Source organism: Biomphalaria glabrata, chromosome 7, assembly GCF_947242115.1.
Source record: "Biomphalaria glabrata chromosome 7, xgBioGlab47.1, whole genome shotgun sequence".
Classification (NCBI taxonomy): domain Eukaryota; kingdom Metazoa; phylum Mollusca; class Gastropoda; family Planorbidae; genus Biomphalaria; species Biomphalaria glabrata.
In genome coordinates, this window is record NC_074717.1 from 17,400,125 (window position 1) to 17,423,464 (window position 23,340).

Sequence of the window (23,340 nt, forward strand, 5' to 3'; positions counted from 1 at the left end):
GCGGAGTACTGTCAAGTACAGTTGAGACGAACGGCGTCTTGATCTTGGTCTGCGATCGAGGGCTTTGGCGTATATAACAGATAGAGAGACATTATGCAATGCAGTCATTCTGGGGAAATACCGAAAATTAAATATAAAGATTGCAAATCTAAATAAACATTGTCATGCAACTTTGTTCAGTTCGTGCATTTTTACGCGCCCTCCCAAAATATTTAATGCCCTTGAATTCGACTATTTGTAACGATTAATTAGAACGGACCGACTAATAAGAACCGTCACACACCAATACTATGAGCCAGTGAATTCTAGTATCACGTTTATCTCCATTCCTCCAATCCACCCCCCCCCCCAAAAAAAAAAATTTAATTCTACATAAATTCTCTGATTATTTCTTCTCAATTCTGATAAGTGGTAAATGAATCAGTCAGCTACGACTTTTGCGTATATATTGTAGATAGTTGACATGGGCGCCCGCAGCATTTTTTGCAGGGTGGTGCAAATTGCGACCTATGGCTCATTGTCGTAGCTTTAACTTTCTTATTACTGTCTAGTTACGCAGATTATAAAAGAAAAGTGATGATTTAGTGCCCTAATCCTTATGGGATATTAAATTTACTGTAAATACTTGTTTCATGAAATTTATATAAAAAGCTAAGCATATGTAGGCCTACGCGTTGTTAAGTTTATCCGTGCGGCTCGAGCCTTCATGAGGTCGATCAAAGGAAAACTAAAAACGTGGCTCCCGAAACTGTCTATAACTTTACTGAGGAATTGCTTCTTGTCGCGACAGTCTTCGTCAAGTTCCAGCTCTTGTAGTGTTGAGACAAAACAACTCCTGATTAGTTTATTGCAATAACAGCTTCTCCTTGAAACTGTGCTTCAATGGAAGAACTACTGGTTAAGATGCTACTTTCAAGAAGTTCATTGATTGAAGGTGCTACAATTCAGAAAGGGAGAGGTGTTGTGCACGTACATGGTCCGCGGATAATCCTGGAGAGTAGTTTTTGTTTGGTGTAATGTACGACATTGTACGACAAATTTCTTTATGGATAATATAGATTATTATTAATAGTACTAGTAGTACTATTAGTCTAATACAATACCTTTTCCTTACAGCTGTACTTCAGTGGAAGCACTACGCTGGAAGTACTATAGTTGCACTACAGTTGCAATACAGTTGCTTCTTAGAAGAATTTAGCGGATATGAAGGTGTACAATTTGTCTACAATTTGGTTCATCAGAATTCAAAGGGGTGCACGACCTTGCATCCTCCTACAGGCGCCCATGATAGTTGATCTAGCTCTAATAAAATACAGTACTTTACATGGTCTAATGCTTTAACACCTACACATATACATGTCTATGAAATAACACCTCATACTCTAGCAATATTGCCCCCACACGTGAGCGCGCCATCCGTGTTTTCGAAAAAAGACAAAATCCAATTGGCTATTTTAAAATGTTTACGTTTATTTCGATCGTTAAGGAACGAGAGTAGTTTATAAGAGGATAGGAAGAAATAAAAACACAATATGACGTAATTAAAAAAGTGTAGGATCACAGGTCTATATATATATTATATCTGGACTGGAAAACGGAAACAAATTCTTATTCGCTATTGACAAATTCACTGATCTATATATAATTATTGTTATGTTACGTAGCACTTTTTCAAGCTGTGAAATCGCACCGAATCTAGGAAAATCGATATTTTCTGTCTTTGAAAAGTAATGTTCTTTAGTTTTCAAAGTTTAGACACAATGCAATACCATTTTCTCGGATTTTAATTAAAATGGACTATTAATCACAGAACTATATATTCATGTAAATATATGAAACAAAGTCATTTCCTGCTAGTTTTCATTGAGAAAATCCTAGGTGTCTGATGATTTTAATAATCGTATGCACATTTAAATAGATTGATTACCTAGATGTTTTTAGATTATTAATCGAATCGAAAAATTGCAAAATAATAATTATGAGTGCTCTTATTCTTGATGCTCAATTACTAGATCTAGATCTACAAATTAAATTGTATGTTACATAGGTTAGGGTTGAACCAACAACAATGTAACTTCTTAGAATGACTTTCCAAAACAACGCCTTGATCCAGCTTTTTTGTTTTTCACGACTTTTTTTTTTTGCAGCTCTCCATGTCCAGTCTAGATATAGTAAATCTAGTATATAAAGGTCTGTGTGTAGGATTAAATATTAAAATTGGAAGGAAATAAAACGTACAATAATCAATTTGGAAAAAAAAGGACCCAAGTGTTCACATATTGTCCGAAGTTCAACTGGTTTCTAAAAGTTAATGTTAAGAATTACTGAGTTTTAAAAAAATCTTTTTAGCGCTTCTAAGTAGGAGAATCAGTGAATCGGCTTCTGGCTTCTATCTTGAACTATTTGATAGGCTCTATGTTTATTGTAAACAAAAAAAAAAGAGAAAGAAGATGTATTTGCTATTCAATTTGACTCTTTAGGCTTTATAAAACATACTGGGACAAAACATAGAATAAAAAATCGTGTTTGGAAAAATGAACCGCTGCCAATTTGATTTATGCCAGGGATTAGTTGTTCTAGTCACAAGGAAAGTCATTACATTAAATTATCTTATTTATTCGTCCAGCCCAAGAGGAAGTAAAGAGTGAGTGTCTATACTAATTTATAATAGATTTCAACGAAATAGGCTTCTACTTACGGGACTGCTTTTGTACATCTCTCAGCCAGGGCCGTCACCACCAGAATCAGCTGAAGTACCCAGGTTTGGACCATGTTTGGCGAAGGCGTATTTGACGATGGAGTTTTTGCAATGGATATGTCCATATAAGTACATCCAGCCTAGTGTTAGACCATTTATCACTAGTACTACATACAACGTAGCGTTAAAAGCTATGACCATATCACTACTTCCAGTGTAGCATTAGAAATATATATATATTGTCATAATTACATCCGACGAGGCTTTACACTAGTTCGTCACATAATCACATCCAGTGTAGCGTTGCAGTAGTTCTTCACATAGTTACATCCAGCGAAGGTGTAGACACGTTTGTTGAACTAAATTGAAATAAATCCCCCAAGAGCATCTCGTTTTCGCTGATCTTGATTTATTTCAAATTGCTGAACTGCGTTGTGATTGTTACATCCAACTGAAAGAAATGTATCATGGCCATGCTATGTGTCAATACCGGTGGCAATCACTTCATTTTGTTATCAATTATTTCGATATAATGTTTACTATTGAAACTTATAAGGCACATTAAGCCTAGATCTAGATGTTTATCATATCACTTTCAGCAGAAAGGGAACATTTCCTCGTGGTGTTTATGGACATAAATAGAAGTTATACCTGGAGAAACAAAAAGAAATAAAAGAAACTTCAGGTCTATATATTATACATACATATATATATAACAGACACACATACACACAATAAATGTAAACATATAATTAAAAATAAAAAGATAGTTAAGATGTACGCATGTGAACAATAGATTAGAGCTAGTTTAGATTAGAGATGGGAATCGAACCCAACTTTTAAAGTTCGGGGATCGGTTCGGTTCGATGACGAGTATAGTTCGGGTTCGATTCGGTTCAGTCAGGTCTAAAGTTCGGGTTTGGTTCGATGTTATGAAATTAGGTAATAGCAAAATTGTGTACATATAATAATGTACAATTCAATTGTTAATGACATAAAACAGCAATGTGTAACCTTACTTTAATTTCCCACACTCGTGTCGCCGGCCAAAGATACAAAAATCATTAAATAAAAAAATTGAGCACTTTTTATTAAAAACCAGTGGATATAATAAAAAAAGTTTCCTTTCAGACCTTACGACCTATAGGGCAGAGGATGTAAAGTTCATCTGTTTCTGTGGTCCACGATTTAACGAGGGTGTCATGTGACCATCACAATGACCAACCGTTTATATTTTTCCCCAAAATAAACATTAGAGTATGGTGGACTCAGAGGTGACCTTAAGATCCCGAAATAAAAAATCTCAGTCTTCACCAGGATTCAAACCTGGAACCCCTCGGATCGCAAGCCAAGCGCTTTACTACTCAGGCACCGCCGCCACGTGAATATAATATTTACACTAATTCATGGGATGTAGGAATATATAAAACCAACTTCAGAAGATCCCACTGCACCATGGTGAAGCACTGAATCTAGATGCTCGTCTGTGGGGCGATTACGTCACATTGGTTTCACCTCTTATCGCGACCTAAATGAAGAGTTACTATTTCGTTTAGAAAGCGCTTAGGCTTAATTCAACTTCTTGCCACCAGATCGCTACAACACTCAGACATACTTCTGGTGGTATTATTGGTCACTCCCACTAATTGTTCCCAAAGGAAAGAAGCCTCCTCCTCCATGATGTCTGAAACTTCTTTGCCAGTGCTGGTCCCAATGCATGTTCCTCATAGCAGATCTTTTCTGTGATTTAAACATTGCTTTTCATACCGCAAGAGTTGAGCGCTATCAGATATGTCGGCGCTGATGGTAAACATTTCCGACTTTGATGCTCTTAGTTGTTAATTGAGATTTCTAATTACCATGCGAGAAAAGGGTGATGGCTTTAAATGTATTTTTATTTTCATGACACATTTCTTCCATCACTGATAGTAACCCTTCTCTAAAGCATTCCCCGCCGTCGAAAACAAGGCTTTTTTCCCAACTGACCAACTCTGTACCATGCCCTTACCGCCGACTCATTTTCTTCTCTCCCATGGTAAATATTTTCGTCAATCCTTTAATTTCTAGGCTTTTCTTAGCAGTCTTTTCTTGGTGAATGCCGAAATATTTATTAATGTTTTTGATTTCATAATGCTGTTTAAAGTTACTTTCCTGGTAGTTTCTACATTCAGAGTGTACTTTAGTTTCTTCGACTCTCCAATTTCATAAACACACAAATATTAAATGTTACGGTAGCATTCGAGGTGAATCAAAAGAAAAAGGTCAAAATCATCCAGCTGAGGTTTACAAAAAATTAAAAAATAATTGTCAAATCATCTCATTGAAACTAAGGTTTTATTTTGTCTTAATAACAGAGATATTGTAAAATCGTTCGGTTCGGTTCGTACTGATCAGTTTTAAAATTCGGGTTCAGTTCGGTCGTAAGTGAGGAGGTTCCATTTCGTTCGTTCGGTTCGGATTCGGTTCGTTTCCAATCTCAAGTTGAGATGTATACATGTGAGCAATAGATTGAAGTAAGTTGAGATGTACACATTTGTGAGCTTTTATAAGTCTTACTTTTGTACAATAAGCTTTACTTTATCTCAATTACTGTATGCTCTACTTTTGTACAGTAAGCTTTACTTTATCTCAATTACTGTATGCCCTACTTTTGTACAGTAAGCTTTACTTTATCTCAATTACTGTATTCCCTACTTTTGTACAGTAAGCTTTACTTTATCTCAATTACTGTATGCCCTACTTTTGTACAGTAAGCTTTACTTTATCTCAATTACTGTATGCCCTACTTTTGTACAGTAAGCTTTACTTTATCTCAATTACTGTATGCCCTACTTTTGTACAGTAAGCTTTACTTTATCTCAATTACTGTATGCCCTACTTTTGAACAATAAGCTTTACTTTATCTCAATTACTGTATGCCCTACGTTTGTACAGTAAGCTTTACTTTATCTCAATTACTGTATGCCCTACTTTTGTACAATAAGCTTTTCTTTATCTCAATTACTGTATGCTCTACTTTTGTACAGTAACCTTTACTTTACCTTATTTACTGTATGCCCTACTTTTGTACAGAACGCTTTACTTTATCTCAAATACTATATGCCCTACTTTTGTACAGAAAGCTTTACTTTATCTCAATTACTGTATGCCCTACTTTTGTACAGAACGCTTTACTTTATCTCAATTACTATATGCCCTACTTTTGTACAGAAAGCTTTACTTTATCTCAATTACTGTATGCCCTACTTTTGTACAGAACGCTTTACTTTATCTCAATTACTATATGCCCTACTTTTGTACAGAAAGCTTTACTTTATCTCAATTACTGTATACCCTACTTTTGTACTGAAAGCTTTACTTTATCTCTCTACATTGTATACAGTATGTCTGTGGTACTCTTGATCCTCATTTGTCTTGGTCCTGTTAGCTGATATGATGGGATGGATCAGATGTAAAGCTGATATGATGGGATGGATCAGATGTAAAGCTGATATGATGGGATGGATCAGATGTAAAGCTGATATGATGGGATGGATCAGATGAAAGCTGATATGATGGGATGGATCAGATGTAAGCTGATATGATGGGATGGATCAGATGTAAGCTGATATGATGGGATGGATCAGATGTAAGCTGATATGATGGGATGGATCAGATGGAAGCTGATATGATGGGATGGATCAGATGTAACCTGATATAATGGGATGGATCAGATGTAACCTGATATGATGGGATGGATCAGATGTAAGCTGATATGATGGGATAGATCAGATGAAGCTGATATGATGGGATGGATTAGATGTAACCTGATATGATGGGATGGATCAGATGGAAGCTGATATGATGGGATAGATCAGATGAAGCTGATATGATGGGATGGATCAGATGTAAGCTGATAGGATGGGATGGATCAGATGTAAGCTGATATGATGGGATGGATCAGATGTAAGCTGATATGATGGGATGGATCAGATGTAAGCTGATATGATGGGATGGATCAGATGGAAGCTGATATGATGGGATGGATCAGATGAAAGCTGATATGATGGGATGGATCAGATGGAAGCTGATATGATGGGATGGATCAGATGGAAGCTGATATGATGGGATAGATCAGATGGAAGCTGATATGATGGGATGGATCAGATGGAAGCTGATATGATGGGATGGATCAGATGTAAGCTGATATGATGGGATGGATCAGATGAAAGCTGATATGATGGGATGGATCAGATGTAAGCTGATATGATGGGATGGATCAGATGGAAGCTGATATGATGGGATGGATCAGATGGAAGCTGATATGATGGGATGGATCAGATGGAAGCTGATATGATGCGGTGGATCAGATGGAAGCTGATATGATGGGATGGATCAGATGGAAGCTGATATGATGGGATGGATCAGATGTAAGCTGATATGATGGGATGGATCAGATGTAAGCTGATATGATGCGGTGGATCAGATGGAAGCTGATATGATGGGATGGATCAGATGTAAGCTGATATGATGGGGTGGATAAGATGTAAGCTGATATGATGGGATGGACAGATGTAAGCTGATATGATGGGATGGATCAGATGTAAGCTGATATGATGGAATGGATCAGATGTAACCTGATATGATGGGATGGATCAGATGTAAGCTGATATGATGGGATGGATCAGATGGAAGCTAATATGATGAAATGGATCAGATGGAAGCTGATATGATGGGATGGATCAGATGGAAGCTGATATGATGGGATGGATCAGATGAAAGCTGATATGATGGGATGGATCAGATGGAAGCTGATATGATGGGATTGATCAGATGGAAGCTGATATGATGGGATAGATCAGATGGAAGCTGATATGATGGGATGGATCAGATGTAAGCTGATATGATGGGATGGATCAGATGAAAGCTGATATGATGGGATGGATCAGATGTAAGCTGATATGATGGGATGGATGAGATGTAACCTGATATAATGGGATGGATCAGATGTAAGCTGATATGATGAAATGGATCAGATGGAAGCTGATATGATGGGATGGATCAGATGGAAGCTGATTAGATGGGATATATCAGATGGAAGCTGATATGATGGGATGGATCAGATGTAAGCTGATATGATGGGGTGGATCAGATGAAAGCTGATATGATGGGATGGATCAGATGTAAGCTGATATGATGGGGTTGATCAGATGTAAGCTGGTATGTTGGGATGAATCAGATGTAAGCTGATATGATTGGATGGATCAGATGTAAGCTGATATGATGGGATGGACAGATGTAAGCTGATATGCTGGGATGGGCCAGATGTAACCTGATATGATGGGATGGATCAGATGTAACCTGATATGATGGGATGGACAGATGTAAGCTGATAGGATGGGATGGATGAAATGAAAGCTGATATGATGGGATGGATCAGATGTAAGCTGATATAATGGGATGGATCAGATGTAAGCTGATATGATGGGATGGATCAGATGTAAGCTGATATGATGGGATGGATCAGATGTAAGCTGATATGATGGGATGGATCAGATGAAAGCTGATATGATGGGATGGATCAGATGGAAGCTGATATGATGGGATGGATCAGATGAAAGCTGATATGATGGGATGGATCAGATGGAAGCTGATATGATGGGAAGGATCAGATGGAAGCTGATATGATGGGATTGATCAGATGAAAGCTGATATGATGGGGTGGATCAGATGAAAGCTGATATGATGGGATGGATCAGATTGAAGCTGATATGATGGGATAGATCAGATGTAACCTGATATAATGGGATGGATCAGATGTAACCTGATATGATGGGATGGATCAGATGTAAGCTGATATGATGGGATAGATCAGATGAAGCTGATATGATGGGATGGATTAGATGTAACCTGATATGATGGGATGGATCAGATGGAAGCTGATAGGATGGGATGGATCAGATGTAAGCTGATATGATGGGATGGATCAGATGGAAGCTGATATGATGGGATGGATCAGATGGAAGCTGATATGATGGGATGGATCAGATGAAAGCTGATATGATGGGATGGATCAGATGGAAGCTGATATGATGGGATGGATCAGATGGAAGCTGATATGATGGGATAGATCAGATGGAAGCTGATATGATGGGATGGATCAGATGGAAGCTGATATGATGGGATGGATCAGATGAAAGCTGATATGATGGGATGGATCAGATGTAAGCTGATATGATGGGATGGATCAGATGGAAGCTGATATGATGGGATGGATCAGATGGAAGCTGATATGATGGGATGGATCAGATGGAAGCTGATATGATGCGGTGGATCAGATGGAAGCTGATATGATGGGATGGATCAGATGTAAGCTGATATGATGGGATGGATCAGATGTAAGCTGATATGATGGGATGGATCAGATGTAAGCTGATATGATGGAGTGGATCAGATGTAAGCTGATATGATGGGATGGATCAGATGTAAGCTGATATGATGGGGTGGATAAGATGTAAGCTGATATGATGGGATGGACAGATGTAAGCTGATATGATGGAATGGATCAGATGTAACCTGATATGATGGGATGGATCAGATGTAAGCTGATATGATGGGATGGATCAGATGGAAGCTGATATGATGAAATGGATCAGATGGAAGCTGATATGATGGGATGGATCAGATGGAAGCTGATATGATGGGATGGATCAGATGAAAGCTGATATGATGGGATGGATCAGATGGAAGCTGATATGATGGGATTGATCAGATGGAAGCTGATATGATGGGATAGATCAGATGGAAGCTGATATGATGGGATGGATCAGATGTAAGCTGATATGATGAGATGGATCAGATGAAAGCTGATATGATGGGATGGATCAGATGTAAGCTGATATGATGGGATGGATGAGATGTAACCTGATATAATGGGATGGATCAGATGTAAGCTGATATGATGAAATGGATCAGATGGAAGCTGATATGATGGGATGGATCAGATGGAAGCTGATTAGATGGGATATATCAGATGGAAGCTGATATGATGGGATGGATCAGATGTAAGCTGATATGATGGGGTGGATCAGATGAAAGCTGATATGATGGGATGGATCAGATGTAAGCTGATATGATGGGGTTGATCAGATGTAAGCTGGTATGTTGGGATGAATCAGATGTAAGCTGATATGATTGGATGGATCAGATGTAAGATGATATGATGGGATGGACAGATGTAAGCTGATATGCTGGGATGGGCCAGATGTAACCTGATATGATGGGATGGATCAGATGTAACCTGATATGATGGGATGGACAGATGTAAGCTGATAGGATGGGATGGATGAAATGAAAGCTGATATGATGGGATGGATCAGATGTAAGCTGATATAATGGGATGGATCAGATGTAAGCTGATATGATGGGATGGATCAGATGTAAGCTGATATGATGGGATGGATCAGATGGAAGCTGAAATGATGGGATGGATCAGATGAAAGCTGATATGATGGGATGGATCAGATGGAAGCTGATATGATGGGATGGATCAGATGAAAGCTGATATGATGGGATGGATCAGATGGAAGCTGATATGATGGGATGGATCAGATGGAAGCTGATATGATGGGATGGATCAGATGAAAGCTGATATGATGGGGTGGATCAGATGAAAGCTGATATGATGGGATGGATCAGATTGAAGCTGATATGATGGGATAGATCAGATGGAAGCTGATATGATGGGATGGACAGATGGAAGCTGATATGATGGGATGGATCAGATGTAAGCTGATATGATGCGGTGGATCAGATGTAAGCTGATATGATGGGATGGATCAGATGTAAGCTGATATGATGGGATGGATCAGATGTAAGCTGATATGATGGGATGGATCAGATGTAATCTGACATGATGGAATGGATCAGATGTAACCTGATATGATGGGATGGATCAGATGTAAGCTGATATGATGGGATGGATCAGATGGAAGCTGATATGATGAAATGGATCAGATGGAAGCTGATATGATGGGATGGATCAGATGGAAGCTGATATGATGGGATGGATTAGATGAAAGCTTATATAATGGGATAGATCAGATGGAAGCTGATATGATGGGATAGATCAGATGGAAGCTGATATGATGGGATGGATCAGATGTAAGCTGATATGATGGGATGGATCAGATGAAAGCTGATATGATGGGATGGATCAGATGTAAGCTGATATGATGGGATGGATGAGATGTAACCTGATATAATGGGATGGATCAGATGTAAGCTGATATGATGAAATGGATCAGATGGAAGCTGATATGATGGGATGGATCAGATGGAAGCTGATATGATGGGATATATCAGATGGAAGCTGATATGATGGGATGGATCAGATGTAAGCTGATATGATGGGATGGATCAGATGAAAGCTGATATGATGGGATGGATCAGATGTAAGCTGATATGATGGGGTTGATCAGATGTAAGCTGGTATGTTGGGATGAATCAGATGTAAGCTGATATGATTGGATGGATCAGATGTAAGATGATATGATGGGATGGACAGATGTAAGCTGATATGGTGGGATGGACCAGATGTAACCTGATATGATGGGATGGATCAGATGTAACCTGATATGATGGGATGGACAGATGTAAGCTGATAGGATGGGATGGATAAAATGAAAGCTGATATGATGGGATGGATCAGATGTAAGCTGATGTAATGGGATGGATCAGATGTAAGCTGATATGATGGGATGGATCAGATGTAAGCTGATATGATGGGATGGATCAGATGGAAGCTGAAATGATGGGATGGATCAGATGAAAGCTGATATGATGGGATGGATCAGATGGAAGCTGATATGATGGGATGGATCAGATGTAAGCTGATATGATGGGATGGATCAGATGTAAGCTGATATGATGGGATGGATCAGATGGAAGCTGATATGATGGGATGGATCAGATGAAAGCTGATATGATGGGATGGATCAGATGAAAGCTGATATGATGGGATGGATCAGATGGAAGCTGATATGATGGGATGGATCAGATGAAAGCTGATATGATGGGATAGATCAGATGGAAGCTGATATGATGGGATGGACAGATGTAAGCTGATATGATGGGATGGATCAGATGTAAGCTGATATGATGGGATGGATCAGATGGAAGCTGATATGATGGGATAGATCAGATGAAGCTGATATGATGGGATGGATCAGATGAAGCTGATATGATGGGATGGATCAGATGTAACCTGATATGATGGGATGGATCAGATGTAAGCTGATATGATGGGATGGATCAGATGAAAGCTGATATGATGGGATGGATGAGATGTAACCTGATATGATGGGATGGATCAGATGTAAGCTGATATGATGGGATGGATCAGATGGAAGCTGATATGATGGGATGGATCAGATGTAAGCTGATATGATGAGGTGGATCAGATGTAAGCTGATATGATGGGATGGATCAGATGTAAGCTGATATGATGGGGTGGATCAGATGTAAGCTGATATGATGGGATGGACAGATGTAAGCTGATATGATGGGATGGATCAGATGTAAGCTGATATGATGGGATGGATCAGATGTAACCTGATATGATGGGATGGATCAGATGTAAGCTGATATGATGGGATGGATCACATGGAAGCTGATATGATGGGATGGATCAGATGGAAGCTGATATGATGGGATGGATCAGATGGAAGCTGATATGATGGGATGGATCAGATGAAAGCTGATATAATGGGATAGATCAGATGGAAGCTGATATGATGGGATTGATCAGATGGAAGCTGATAGGATGGGATAGATCAGATGGAAGCTGATATGATGGGATGGATCAGATGTAAGCTGAAATAATGGGATGGATCAGATGAAAGCTGATATGATGGGATAGATCAGATGTAACCTGATATAATGTGATGGATCAGATGTAACCTGATATAATGGGATGGATCAGATGTAAGCTGATATGATGGGATGGATCAGATGGAAGCTGATATGATGGGATAGATCAGATGAAGCTGATATGTTGGGATGTATCAGATGTAAGCTGATATGATGGGATGGATCAGATGTAAGCTGATATGCTGGGATGGATCAGATGTAACCTGATATGATGGGATGGATCAGATGTAAGCTGATATGATAGGATGGACAGATGTAACCTGATATGATGGGATGGACAGATGGAAGCTGATATGCTGGGATGGATCAGATGTAAACTGATATGATGGGATGGATCAGATGGAAGCTCTAGTAATGACATGAAAAAATAAACAAATCTTCTTCACTACTTTCGAGGTCGATACTTCTGCGTCCTAAAGTATCTTGTTGATAATTTCTGTCACGTGACTTATCATTAGGATTGCGTAACGTCATGTTAAGTTGGCTAGGTGTATACTTTCTAAGTCTGTTGTTATGTTTAATTACTAAGTACATGTTGATCATTATAATGTTTCCCTAATATCTAACCCTACCTAACAAAGACCCATTAGTCTGTTTGTGCAGTTGTTTTTCATTATAGACCAGGGGCGGACTGGCTGTATGAGCATTTGGGCAAATTCCCGGCGGGCCGGTACCCAAATAGGCCGGTAAGACCACCTAAAGGGCCTTATGAATAAGACTATAGAAAGTGTTACATTAACCCATTAACCGCCAAAACTTTATTACTGCATTAAATATAAATTTTCTATTAAATATCAATTTCTATTGGTCAAACTAAGACACAGCAAAAAGAATTTTTGAAAAATTCAATGTAGTAACGATTCTGTGAGATGTACACTGGCAGTGTACATAGCAGGAAGTGGCCCCGTAAGGAACATTATATAAAAAAATTAATATTTTTTTCTTACAATCTTTAAATGAAAACAGATTAGTTTTAACATTGAAAAACACACAAATTAAGCATTTTAATGCAAAAAAAGTTTATTTTAATGCTTTTTTTACATCTGATCCATCCCATCATATCAGCTTCCATCTGATCCACCGCATCATATCAGCTTACATCTGATCCATCCCATCATATCAGCTTACATCTGATCCATCCCATCATATCAGCTTCCATCTGATCCATCCCATCATATCAGCTTCCATCTGATCCACCGCATCATATCAGCTTCCATCTGATCCATCCCATCATATCATATACAAGATGTAAGCTGATATGATGGGATGGACAGATGTAAGCTGATATGATGGGATGGATCAGATGTAAGCTGATATGATGGAATGGATCAGATGTAACCTGATATGATGGGATGGATCAGATGTAAGCTGATATGATGGGATGGATCAGATGGAAGCTAATATGATGAAATGGATCAGATGGAAGCTGATATGATGGGATGGATCAGATGGAAGCTGATATGATGGGATGGATCAGATGTAAGCTGATATGATGGGATGGACAGATGTAAGCTGATATGCTGGGATGGGCCAGATGTAACCTGATATGATGGGATGGATCAGATGTAACCTGATATGATGGGATGGACAGATGTAAGCTGATAGGATGGGATGGATGAAATGAAAGCTGATATGATGGGATGGATCAGATGTAAGCTGATATAATGGGATGGATCAGATGTAAGCTGATATGATGGGATGGATCAGATGTAAGCTGATATGATGGGATGGATCAGATGTAAGCTGATATGATGGGATGGATCAGATGAAAGCTGATATGATGGGATGGATCAGATGGAAGCTGATATGATGGGATGGATCAGATGAAAGCTGATATGATGGGATGGATCAGATGGAAGCTGATATGATGGGATTGATCAGATGAAAGCTGATATGATGGGGTGGATCAGATGAAAGCTGATATGATGGGATGGATCAGATTGAAGCTGATATGATGGGATAGATCAGATGTAACCTGATATAATGGGATGGATCAGATGTAACCTGATATGATGGGATGGATCAGATGTAAGCTGATATGATGGGATAGATCAGATGAAGCTGATATGATGGGATGGATTAGATGTAACCTGATATGATGGGATGGATCAGATGGAAGCTGATAGGATGGGATGGATCAGATGTAAGCTGATATGATGGGATGGATCAGATGGAAGCTGATATGATGGGATGGATCAGATGGAAGCTGATATGATGGGATGGATCAGATGAAAGCTGATATGATGGGATGGATCAGATGGAAGCTGATATGATGGGATGGATCAGATGGAAGCTGATATGATGGGATAGATCAGATGGAAGCTGATATGATGGGATGGATCAGATGGAAGCTGATATGATGGGATGGATCAGATGAAAGCTGATATGATGGGATGGATCAGATGTAAGCTGATATGATGGGATGGATCAGATGGAAGCTGATATGATGGGATGGATCAGATGGAAGCTGATATGATGGGATGGATCAGATGGAAGCTGATATGATGCGGTGGATCAGATGGAAGCTGATATGATGGGATGGATCAGATGTAAGCTGATATGATGGGATGGATCAGATGTAAGCTGATATGATGGGATGGATCAGATGTAAGCTGATATGATGGAGTGGATCAGATGTAAGCTGATATGATGGGATGGATCAGATGTAAGCTGATATGATGGGGTGGATAAGATGTAAGCTGATATGATGGGATGGACAGATGTAAGCTGATATGATGGAATGGATCAGATGTAACCTGATATGATGGGATGGATCAGATGTAAGCTGATATGATGGGATGGATCAGATGGAAGCTGATATGATGAAATGGATCAGATGGAAGCTGATATGATGGGATGGATCAGATGGAAGCTGATATGATGGGATGGATCAGATGAAAGCTGATATGATGGGATGGATCAGATGGAAGCTGATATGATGGGATTGATCAGATGGAAGCTGATATGATGGGATAGATCAGATGGAAGCTGATATGATGGGATGGATCAGATGTAAGCTGATATGATGAGATGGATCAGATGAAAGCTGATATGATGGGATGGATCAGATGTAAGCTGATATGATGGGATGGATGAGATGTAACCTGATATAATGGGATGGATCAGATGTAAGCTGATATGATGAAATGGATCAGATGGAAGCTGATATGATGGGATGGATCAGATGGAAGCTGATTAGATGGGATATATCAGATGGAAGCTGATATGATGGGATGGATCAGATGTAAGCTGATATGATGGGGTGGATCAGATGAAAGCTGATATGATGGGATGGATCAGATGTAAGCTGATATGATGGGGTTGATCAGATGTAAGCTGGTATGTTGGGATGAATCAGATGTAAGCTGATATGATTGGATGGATCAGATGTAAGATGATATGATGGGATGGACAGATGTAAGCTGATATGCTGGGATGGGCCAGATGTAACCTGATATGATGGGATGGATCAGATGTAACCTGATATGATGGGATGGACAGATGTAAGCTGATAGGATGGGATGGATGAAATGAAAGCTGATATGATGGGATGGATCAGATGTAAGCTGATATAATGGGATGGATCAGATGTAAGCTGATATGATGGGATGGATCAGATGTAAGCTGATATGATGGGATGGATCAGATGGAAGCTGAAATGATGGGATGGATCAGATGAAAGCTGATATGATGGGATGGATCAGATGGAAGCTGATATGATGGGATGGATCAGATGAAAGCTGATATGATGGGATGGATCAGATGGAAGCTGATATGATGGGATGGATCAGATGGAAGCTGATATGATGGGATGGATCAGATGAAAGCTGATATGATGGGGTGGATCAGATGAAAGCTGATATGATGGGATGGATCAGATTGAAGCTGATATGATGGGATAGATCAGATGGAAGCTGATATGATGGGATGGACAGATGGAAGCTGATATGATGGGATGGATCAGATGTAAGCTGATATGATGCGGTGGATCAGATGTAAGCTGATATGATGGGATGGATCAGATGTAAGCTGATATGATGGGATGGATCAGATGTAAGCTGATATGATGGGATGGATCAGATGTAATCTGACATGATGGAATGGATCAGATGTAACCTGATATGATGGGATGGATCAGATGTAAGCTGATATGATGGGATGGATCAGATGGAAGCTGATATGATGAAATGGATCAGATGGAAGCTGATATGATGGGATGGATCAGATGGAAGCTGATATGATGGGATGGATTAGATGAAAGCTTATATAATGGGATAGATCAGATGGAAGCTGATATGATGGGATAGATCAGATGGAAGCTGATATGATGGGATGGATCAGATGTAAGCTGATATGATGGGATGGATCAGATGAAAGCTGATATGATGGGATGGATCAGATGTAAGCTGATATGATGGGATGGATGAGATGTAACCTGATATAATGGGATGGATCAGATGTAAGCTGATATGATGAAATGGATCAGATGGAAGCTGATATGATGGGATGGATCAGATGGAAGCTGATATGATGGGATATATCAGATGGAAGCTGATATGATGGGATGGATCAGATGTAAGCTGATATGATGGGATGGATCAGATGAAAGCTGATATGATGGGATGGATCAGATGTAAGCTGATATGATGGGGTTGATCAGATGTAAGCTGGTATGTTGGGATGAATCAGATGTAAGCTGATATGATTGGATGGATCAGATGTAAGATGATATGATGGGATGGACAGATGTAAGCTGATATGGTGGGATGGACCAGATGTAACCTGATATGATGGGATGGATCAGATGTAACCTGATATGATGGGATGGACAGATGTAAGCTGATAGGATGGGATGGATAAAATGAAAGCTGATATGATGGGATGGATCAGATGTAAGCTGATGTAATGGGATGGATCAGATGTAAGCTGATATGATGGGATGGATCAGATGTAAGCTGATATGATGGGATGGATCAGATGGAAGCTGAAATGATGGGATGGATCAGATGAAAGCTGATATGATGGGATGGATCAGATGGAAGCTGATATGATGGGATGGATCAGATGTAAGCTGATATGATGGGATGGATCAGATGTAAGCTGATATGATGGGATGGATCAGATGGAAGCTGATATGATGGGATGGATCAGATGAAAGCTGATATGATGGGATGGATCAGATGAAAGCTGATATGATGGGATGGATCAGATGGAAGCTGATATGATGGGATGGATCAGATGAAAGCTGATATGATGGGATAGATCAGATGGAAGCTGATATGATGGGATGGACAGATGTAAGCTGATATGATGGGATGGATCAGATGTAAGCTGATATGATGGGATGGATCAGATGGAAGCTGATATGATGGGATAGATCAGATGAAGCTGATATGATGGGATGGATCAGATGAAGCTGATATGATGGGATGGATCAGATGTAACCTGATATGATGGGATGGATCAGATGTAAGCTGATATGATGGGATGGATCAGATGAAAGCTGATATGATGGGATGGATGAGATGTAACCTGATATGATGGGATGGATCAGATGTAAGCTGATATGATGGGATGGATCAGATGGAAGCTGATATGATGGGATGGATCAGATGTAAGCTGATATGATGAGGTGGATCAGATGTAAGCTGATATGATGGGATGGATCAGATGTAAGCTGATATGATGGGGTGGATCAGATGTAAGCTGATATGATGGGATGGACAGATGTAAGCTGATATGATGGGATGGATCAGATGTAAGCTGATATGATGGGATGGATCAGATGTAACCTGATATGATGGGATGGATCAGATGTAAGCTGATATGATGGGATGGATCACATGGAAGCTGATATGATGGGATGGATCAGATGGAAGCTGATATGATGGGATGGATCAGATGGAAGCTGATATGATGGGATGGATCAGATGAAAGCTGATATAATGGGATAGATCAGATGGAAGCTGATATGATGGGATTGATCAGATGGAAGCTGATAGGATGGGATAGATCAGATGGAAGCTGATATGATGGGATGGATCAGATGTAAGCTGAAATAATGGGATGGATCAGATGAAAGCTGATATGATGGGATAGATCAGATGTAACCTGATATAATGTGATGGATCAGATGTAACCTGATATAATGGGATGGATCAGATGTAAGCTGATATGATGGGATGGATCAGATGGAAGCTGATATGATGGGATAGATCAGATGAAGCTGATATGTTGGGATGTATCAGATGTAAGCTGATATGATGGGATGGATCAGATGTAAGCTGATATGCTGGGATGGATCAGATGTAACCTGATATGATGGGATGGATCAGATGTAAGCTGATATGATAGGATGGACAGATGTAACCTGATATGATGGGATGGACAGATGGAAGCTGATATGCTGGGATGGATCAGATGTAAACTGATATGATGGGATGGATCAGATGGAAGCTCTAGTAATGACATGAAAAAATAAACAAATCTTCTTCACTACTTTCGAGGTCGATACTTCTGCGTCCTAAAGTATCTTGTTGATAATTTCTGTCACGTGACTTATCATTAGGATTGCGTAACGTCATGTTAAGTTGGCTAGGTGTATACTTTCTAAGTCTGTTGTTATGTTTAATTACTAAGTACATGTTGATCATTATAATGTTTCCCTAATATCTAACCCTACCTAACAAAGACCCATTAGTCTGTTTGTGCAGTTGTTTTTCATTATAGACCAGGGGCGGACTGGCTGTATGAGCATTTGGGCAAATTCCCGGCGGGCCGGTACCCAAATAGGCCGGTAAGGCCACCTAAAGGGCCTTATGAATAAGACTATAGAAAGTGTTACATTAAATTGTTAAATGTTTTATACTATTCTCTTCTGAGCTTCGTGTTTTTTTTACAGACTCTATAGTGTGATTAATACTAATTTAATCTAACACATTTTCCCGAAATAATGTAATAGCCTATATCCGTTGGCAGTGCTACTAGTAGGCTTCATCCTTTTAGGGCCTACACACTTGGCGATTAAAAAGCAACATAAGGCCTATATATTTCTTACTTATGAAGATTCATTGTATGCACGCGTTCAGTTATCGATACATTAGGTAGACCTAGAATTGGATGCCACTCGTATGATATAAGCCTACAATTTGTGAGCCGGATTGTATAGAAATGCCCGGGCCGATCTTAACACCCAGTCCGCCCCTGTTATAGACAGATTAAACCTTCAAAAATATTTTTTTCTGAGGGTATTGTTTTCTTTATATTATTATTAATTAATAATTTATATTAATTAATTCATTAATTTCAGTATGAAGGAAGTATTACAGTTTCAGTCAATGACTTGAAAGTTATTTCAAACCAAATGGTCAATTAACTAGCGGGAATAAAGGAGATTGGTCAAAAAGATGAACTGGCGCTCATTAAGTTGTAACAACTAGAGCTCAATTCTATTTCATTTCTTTAGCAACATCAAGCGTTCTGAACTGTGTTGAGTTGATCATCTGTCATTACAAATATAAAAAAAATTATAGATGTGTGATTGCCATATCTCATACTTTCATGGAACCTGTGAAAAGTAAAGTTCTCCTTTCAGACCATGCGGTCTCTACGGCAGATGATGTGAAGGTCATCTGTTTCTGAGTCCCAAGGAGTGTCATGTAGCCAGCACAACGACCTACCACCTGTAATTTTCATCAACTAATGTCAGGTATCCATTAGAGCTGGGTGGACTCAGAGGCGCCCTAAACTAAAAATTCCAGTCTTCACCGGGATTTGAACCCGGTACCTCTCGGTTCGGAAGCCAAGCGCTTTACCACTTAGCTACCTTCCTTATGGAACCTGGGAGGGCTCAAACAAGCTAGACAGGGAGCTCTAAAAGGACTCTAACGATTTTCCTAGAAATTTGACATTTGCTGTATATCGTTGGGAAAAGAATTACTCGCTTGTTGGCCCCACTGGGAAAACTCTCGCTTGACCGTTATCATTTGTTAAAGTCAAGAAAAAAAGAACTTTAAGCTTTAATTTGGCTAGAGTATGAGAAAATATTTATCTTGTACGGACTAGACGTCTTCGGACTAGACGTCTTCGGACTAGACGTCTTCGGGTATTTCCGCTTGTAGGCATTATTCCATCTGGAGTTTAATAAATTAATGTTCAAGAAAATTTAGCGCGTCTAGATTGGAAGACCTATTTTTAGAAAGTTTAGTAGAACTATACATTCGCTAAACCAGGATTCTTTCTCGGGAGGGTGTGTGTGTGTAAAAATGTTCCATTTTTTTTCATTGTAATATTCATTAACTATTGAGAGCAAAACAATTGCTCTTTAAATTGTTGAAATGAGGTACCCGGTACTGTCTTTAACAAAAAATGAAAAAAAAAATGTTTTTTTCTTGTTTTGCATGTATTCTGGTAAGTAACTACTAACAGTTTATAGAAAATATTGATTACATTTTTGTTAAGTCTTGCCTAGTGTGCATATATTCATATTGAACACGATTCAATAGGCAGTGACTCGTGCTAGTCATTAACGGCACCACTGCTGATGCTTGGATCAATCATTTCTATCGTTGTCTAATTGTAGATTATCAGACAATGCTTGCGCTGGCTGTATTCAGATAGGCAATAAGCAAGACTTGAGCATTGGAATGATAGCAATCATGCTAAAAATGTTTAGTTTGTATGGAAGAAGATAGGACTCAGGTTGATAGTTTGTATGGAAGAAGATAGGACTCAGGTTGATAGTTTGTATGGAAGATAGGACTCAGGATGATAGTTTGTATGGAAGAAGATAGGACTCAGGATGATAGTTTGTATGGAAGAAGATAGGACTCAGGATGATAGTTTGTATGGAAGAAGATGAGACTCAGGATATTGATAGTTTGTAGATCACTGTTTCAGATATCTACACATACAACTTTAATATAGCTTTTTTTTTTAACCCAAAAGGTTTCGTTTAGTTTTCAGTTTAACCACATTTATAATTACAACTCTACACACGGTCACAAGGGCTATGAGGAACGACTTTTAACAATTAGAGTTTCTTACCGGAGGCCCATGCTTCCCTCCTCTGCTACCATTAGCAGTTCATCCAAGGTTCATGTCCAATGTGTTATGGATTTCGTAACATAATTTACGTATTACAATTCAAATTCATGAATGCGTTATTCAACCTTTTATTCAAACGTACACCGTTATGTCCAAATATCACAGATTTTTCACCGTTGTCTAATGTGACAAATTTAATGTCTAGGACCTTAAAACAATAACATCCATGTTAATTGTAAATGTAATACTGACTCTTGACCTAATAGAATATAGACGACAGACTTATAAGTTTATAAGTAATGATTTATCATGCATTGATCTGCATTAATTTGCACTTATACAAAATATATTTTTTTTTGCTAGACAATTAAAATGTCCCAAATTAATTCTGATTCAGTTGTCTGCAACATCTAGCCTGGAATAACAATAGAGTAAGTAAAGTTCAATGCAGAACAAATTTGTATATGACAAGTTTTACATGTCAGAATGGGGAAAAAATATGTTCGATGATCATAAGCGACCCCTGATAAATTGTCAATCGACCCCCAAAGGGGTGGTGACCCACAGGTTGAGAACATCTGAGCTAGTGGGTCTGTAAGCTACGGGGCCAATCGCTTACCTACAGCTTCCGAAATTCAGTATCTGTTGGTCTATAAGCACACTTTATTCTTAGTAAGAAAAGCGCAAGTCCAAGTCAAATGAAGAAAGTCAAATTAGAATATTATTCGACTTTAAAAGAGCTTTATGAATTGATCTTATTGAAGACGCTTCTCACAAAAACAGTAGGAAAGGTCCTACATAGGAGATGAAATAACTTCACTTTATTTTGTTAAATATTGGTAATAATATCATATTTACTTAACTAATACTGGATATAAATATCAGTTAATTCTTGAAAACAAATTTCGCACCCCTTTGTCAGAGTCCAGAAGGTGGGAGGGGCGGGTGCCCTACGCTGGCTTCAACAATTAAACAAGACAAACAGAATTAGAACTTACATTATTCTAAGTTGTAAACAAAATGTGATTGTAGATCTAGATCTAGCAAATAAAAGTTTCTATTAAATAATTTTATTGAACTCTGTTATAACAGTTTTACTGTTCACTTAACTATAATCTATAATCAGATTTGTTATAAGTACAAGATTTTTACATTTACATTCTAAATCCAATTATATTTCTACATGCCTATTGACAAATTGTGATATACACAGCGCATTGTATCCAACACGGTGAATACATCAGATTAAACTCGGGTGTTTTGTAGAATTAAACTAAACATAACGATAGATCAAGTAACAACATTAGTCATTAGATCTATGCCAAAATGTTTACTAGTTAAACATAATTTTAAAAAATATAAAATATCCTGCAAATCGTATTTGTATTTGAAATCTGTTGGATCCCGTCTGCGTGTAACGCCCCTCTGAGAGTGGTCCCCGGGGTATGATGCCCCTTCTCAATACGCCTCTGGTTCTTACTTGACTGTCTTTGGCCACTAAATTTCGTATAGATAAAATACCATTTCTTTCTTTCTCCGATGGAGTAGTACAATTTCTATGCCCCCCTCTAATGTGTTATATTATAGTGCTATAATATAAAAATAGAGGTGCACCGCATAGTACTTTTTGATATTCGGCAGGAGCCGAATATTGCCGAATAGTAAAATATGATACTCGGCCGAAGCCG

At 38.8% G+C, this 23,340-nt stretch overlaps 1 protein-coding gene across 5 annotated transcripts in view; it reads right to left on the bottom strand.

Annotated features, from left to right (window-relative positions):
- The window catches only part of LOC106051972 (uncharacterized), a 97,123-nt gene that overhangs the window by 25,423 nt on the left and 48,360 nt on the right, over nucleotides 1–23,340 (bottom strand). For all 5 annotated transcript variants that reach the window (XM_056035405.1, XM_056035404.1, XM_056035407.1 and 2 more), the window contains one exon: nucleotides 2,699–3,349. In XM_056035405.1, coding sequence (XP_055891380.1) covers nucleotides 2,699–2,823 — 125 coding nt within the window. In that variant the 5' untranslated portion in view covers nucleotides 2,824–3,349. The remainder of the gene's footprint in view (nucleotides 1–2,698; nucleotides 3,350–23,340) is intronic.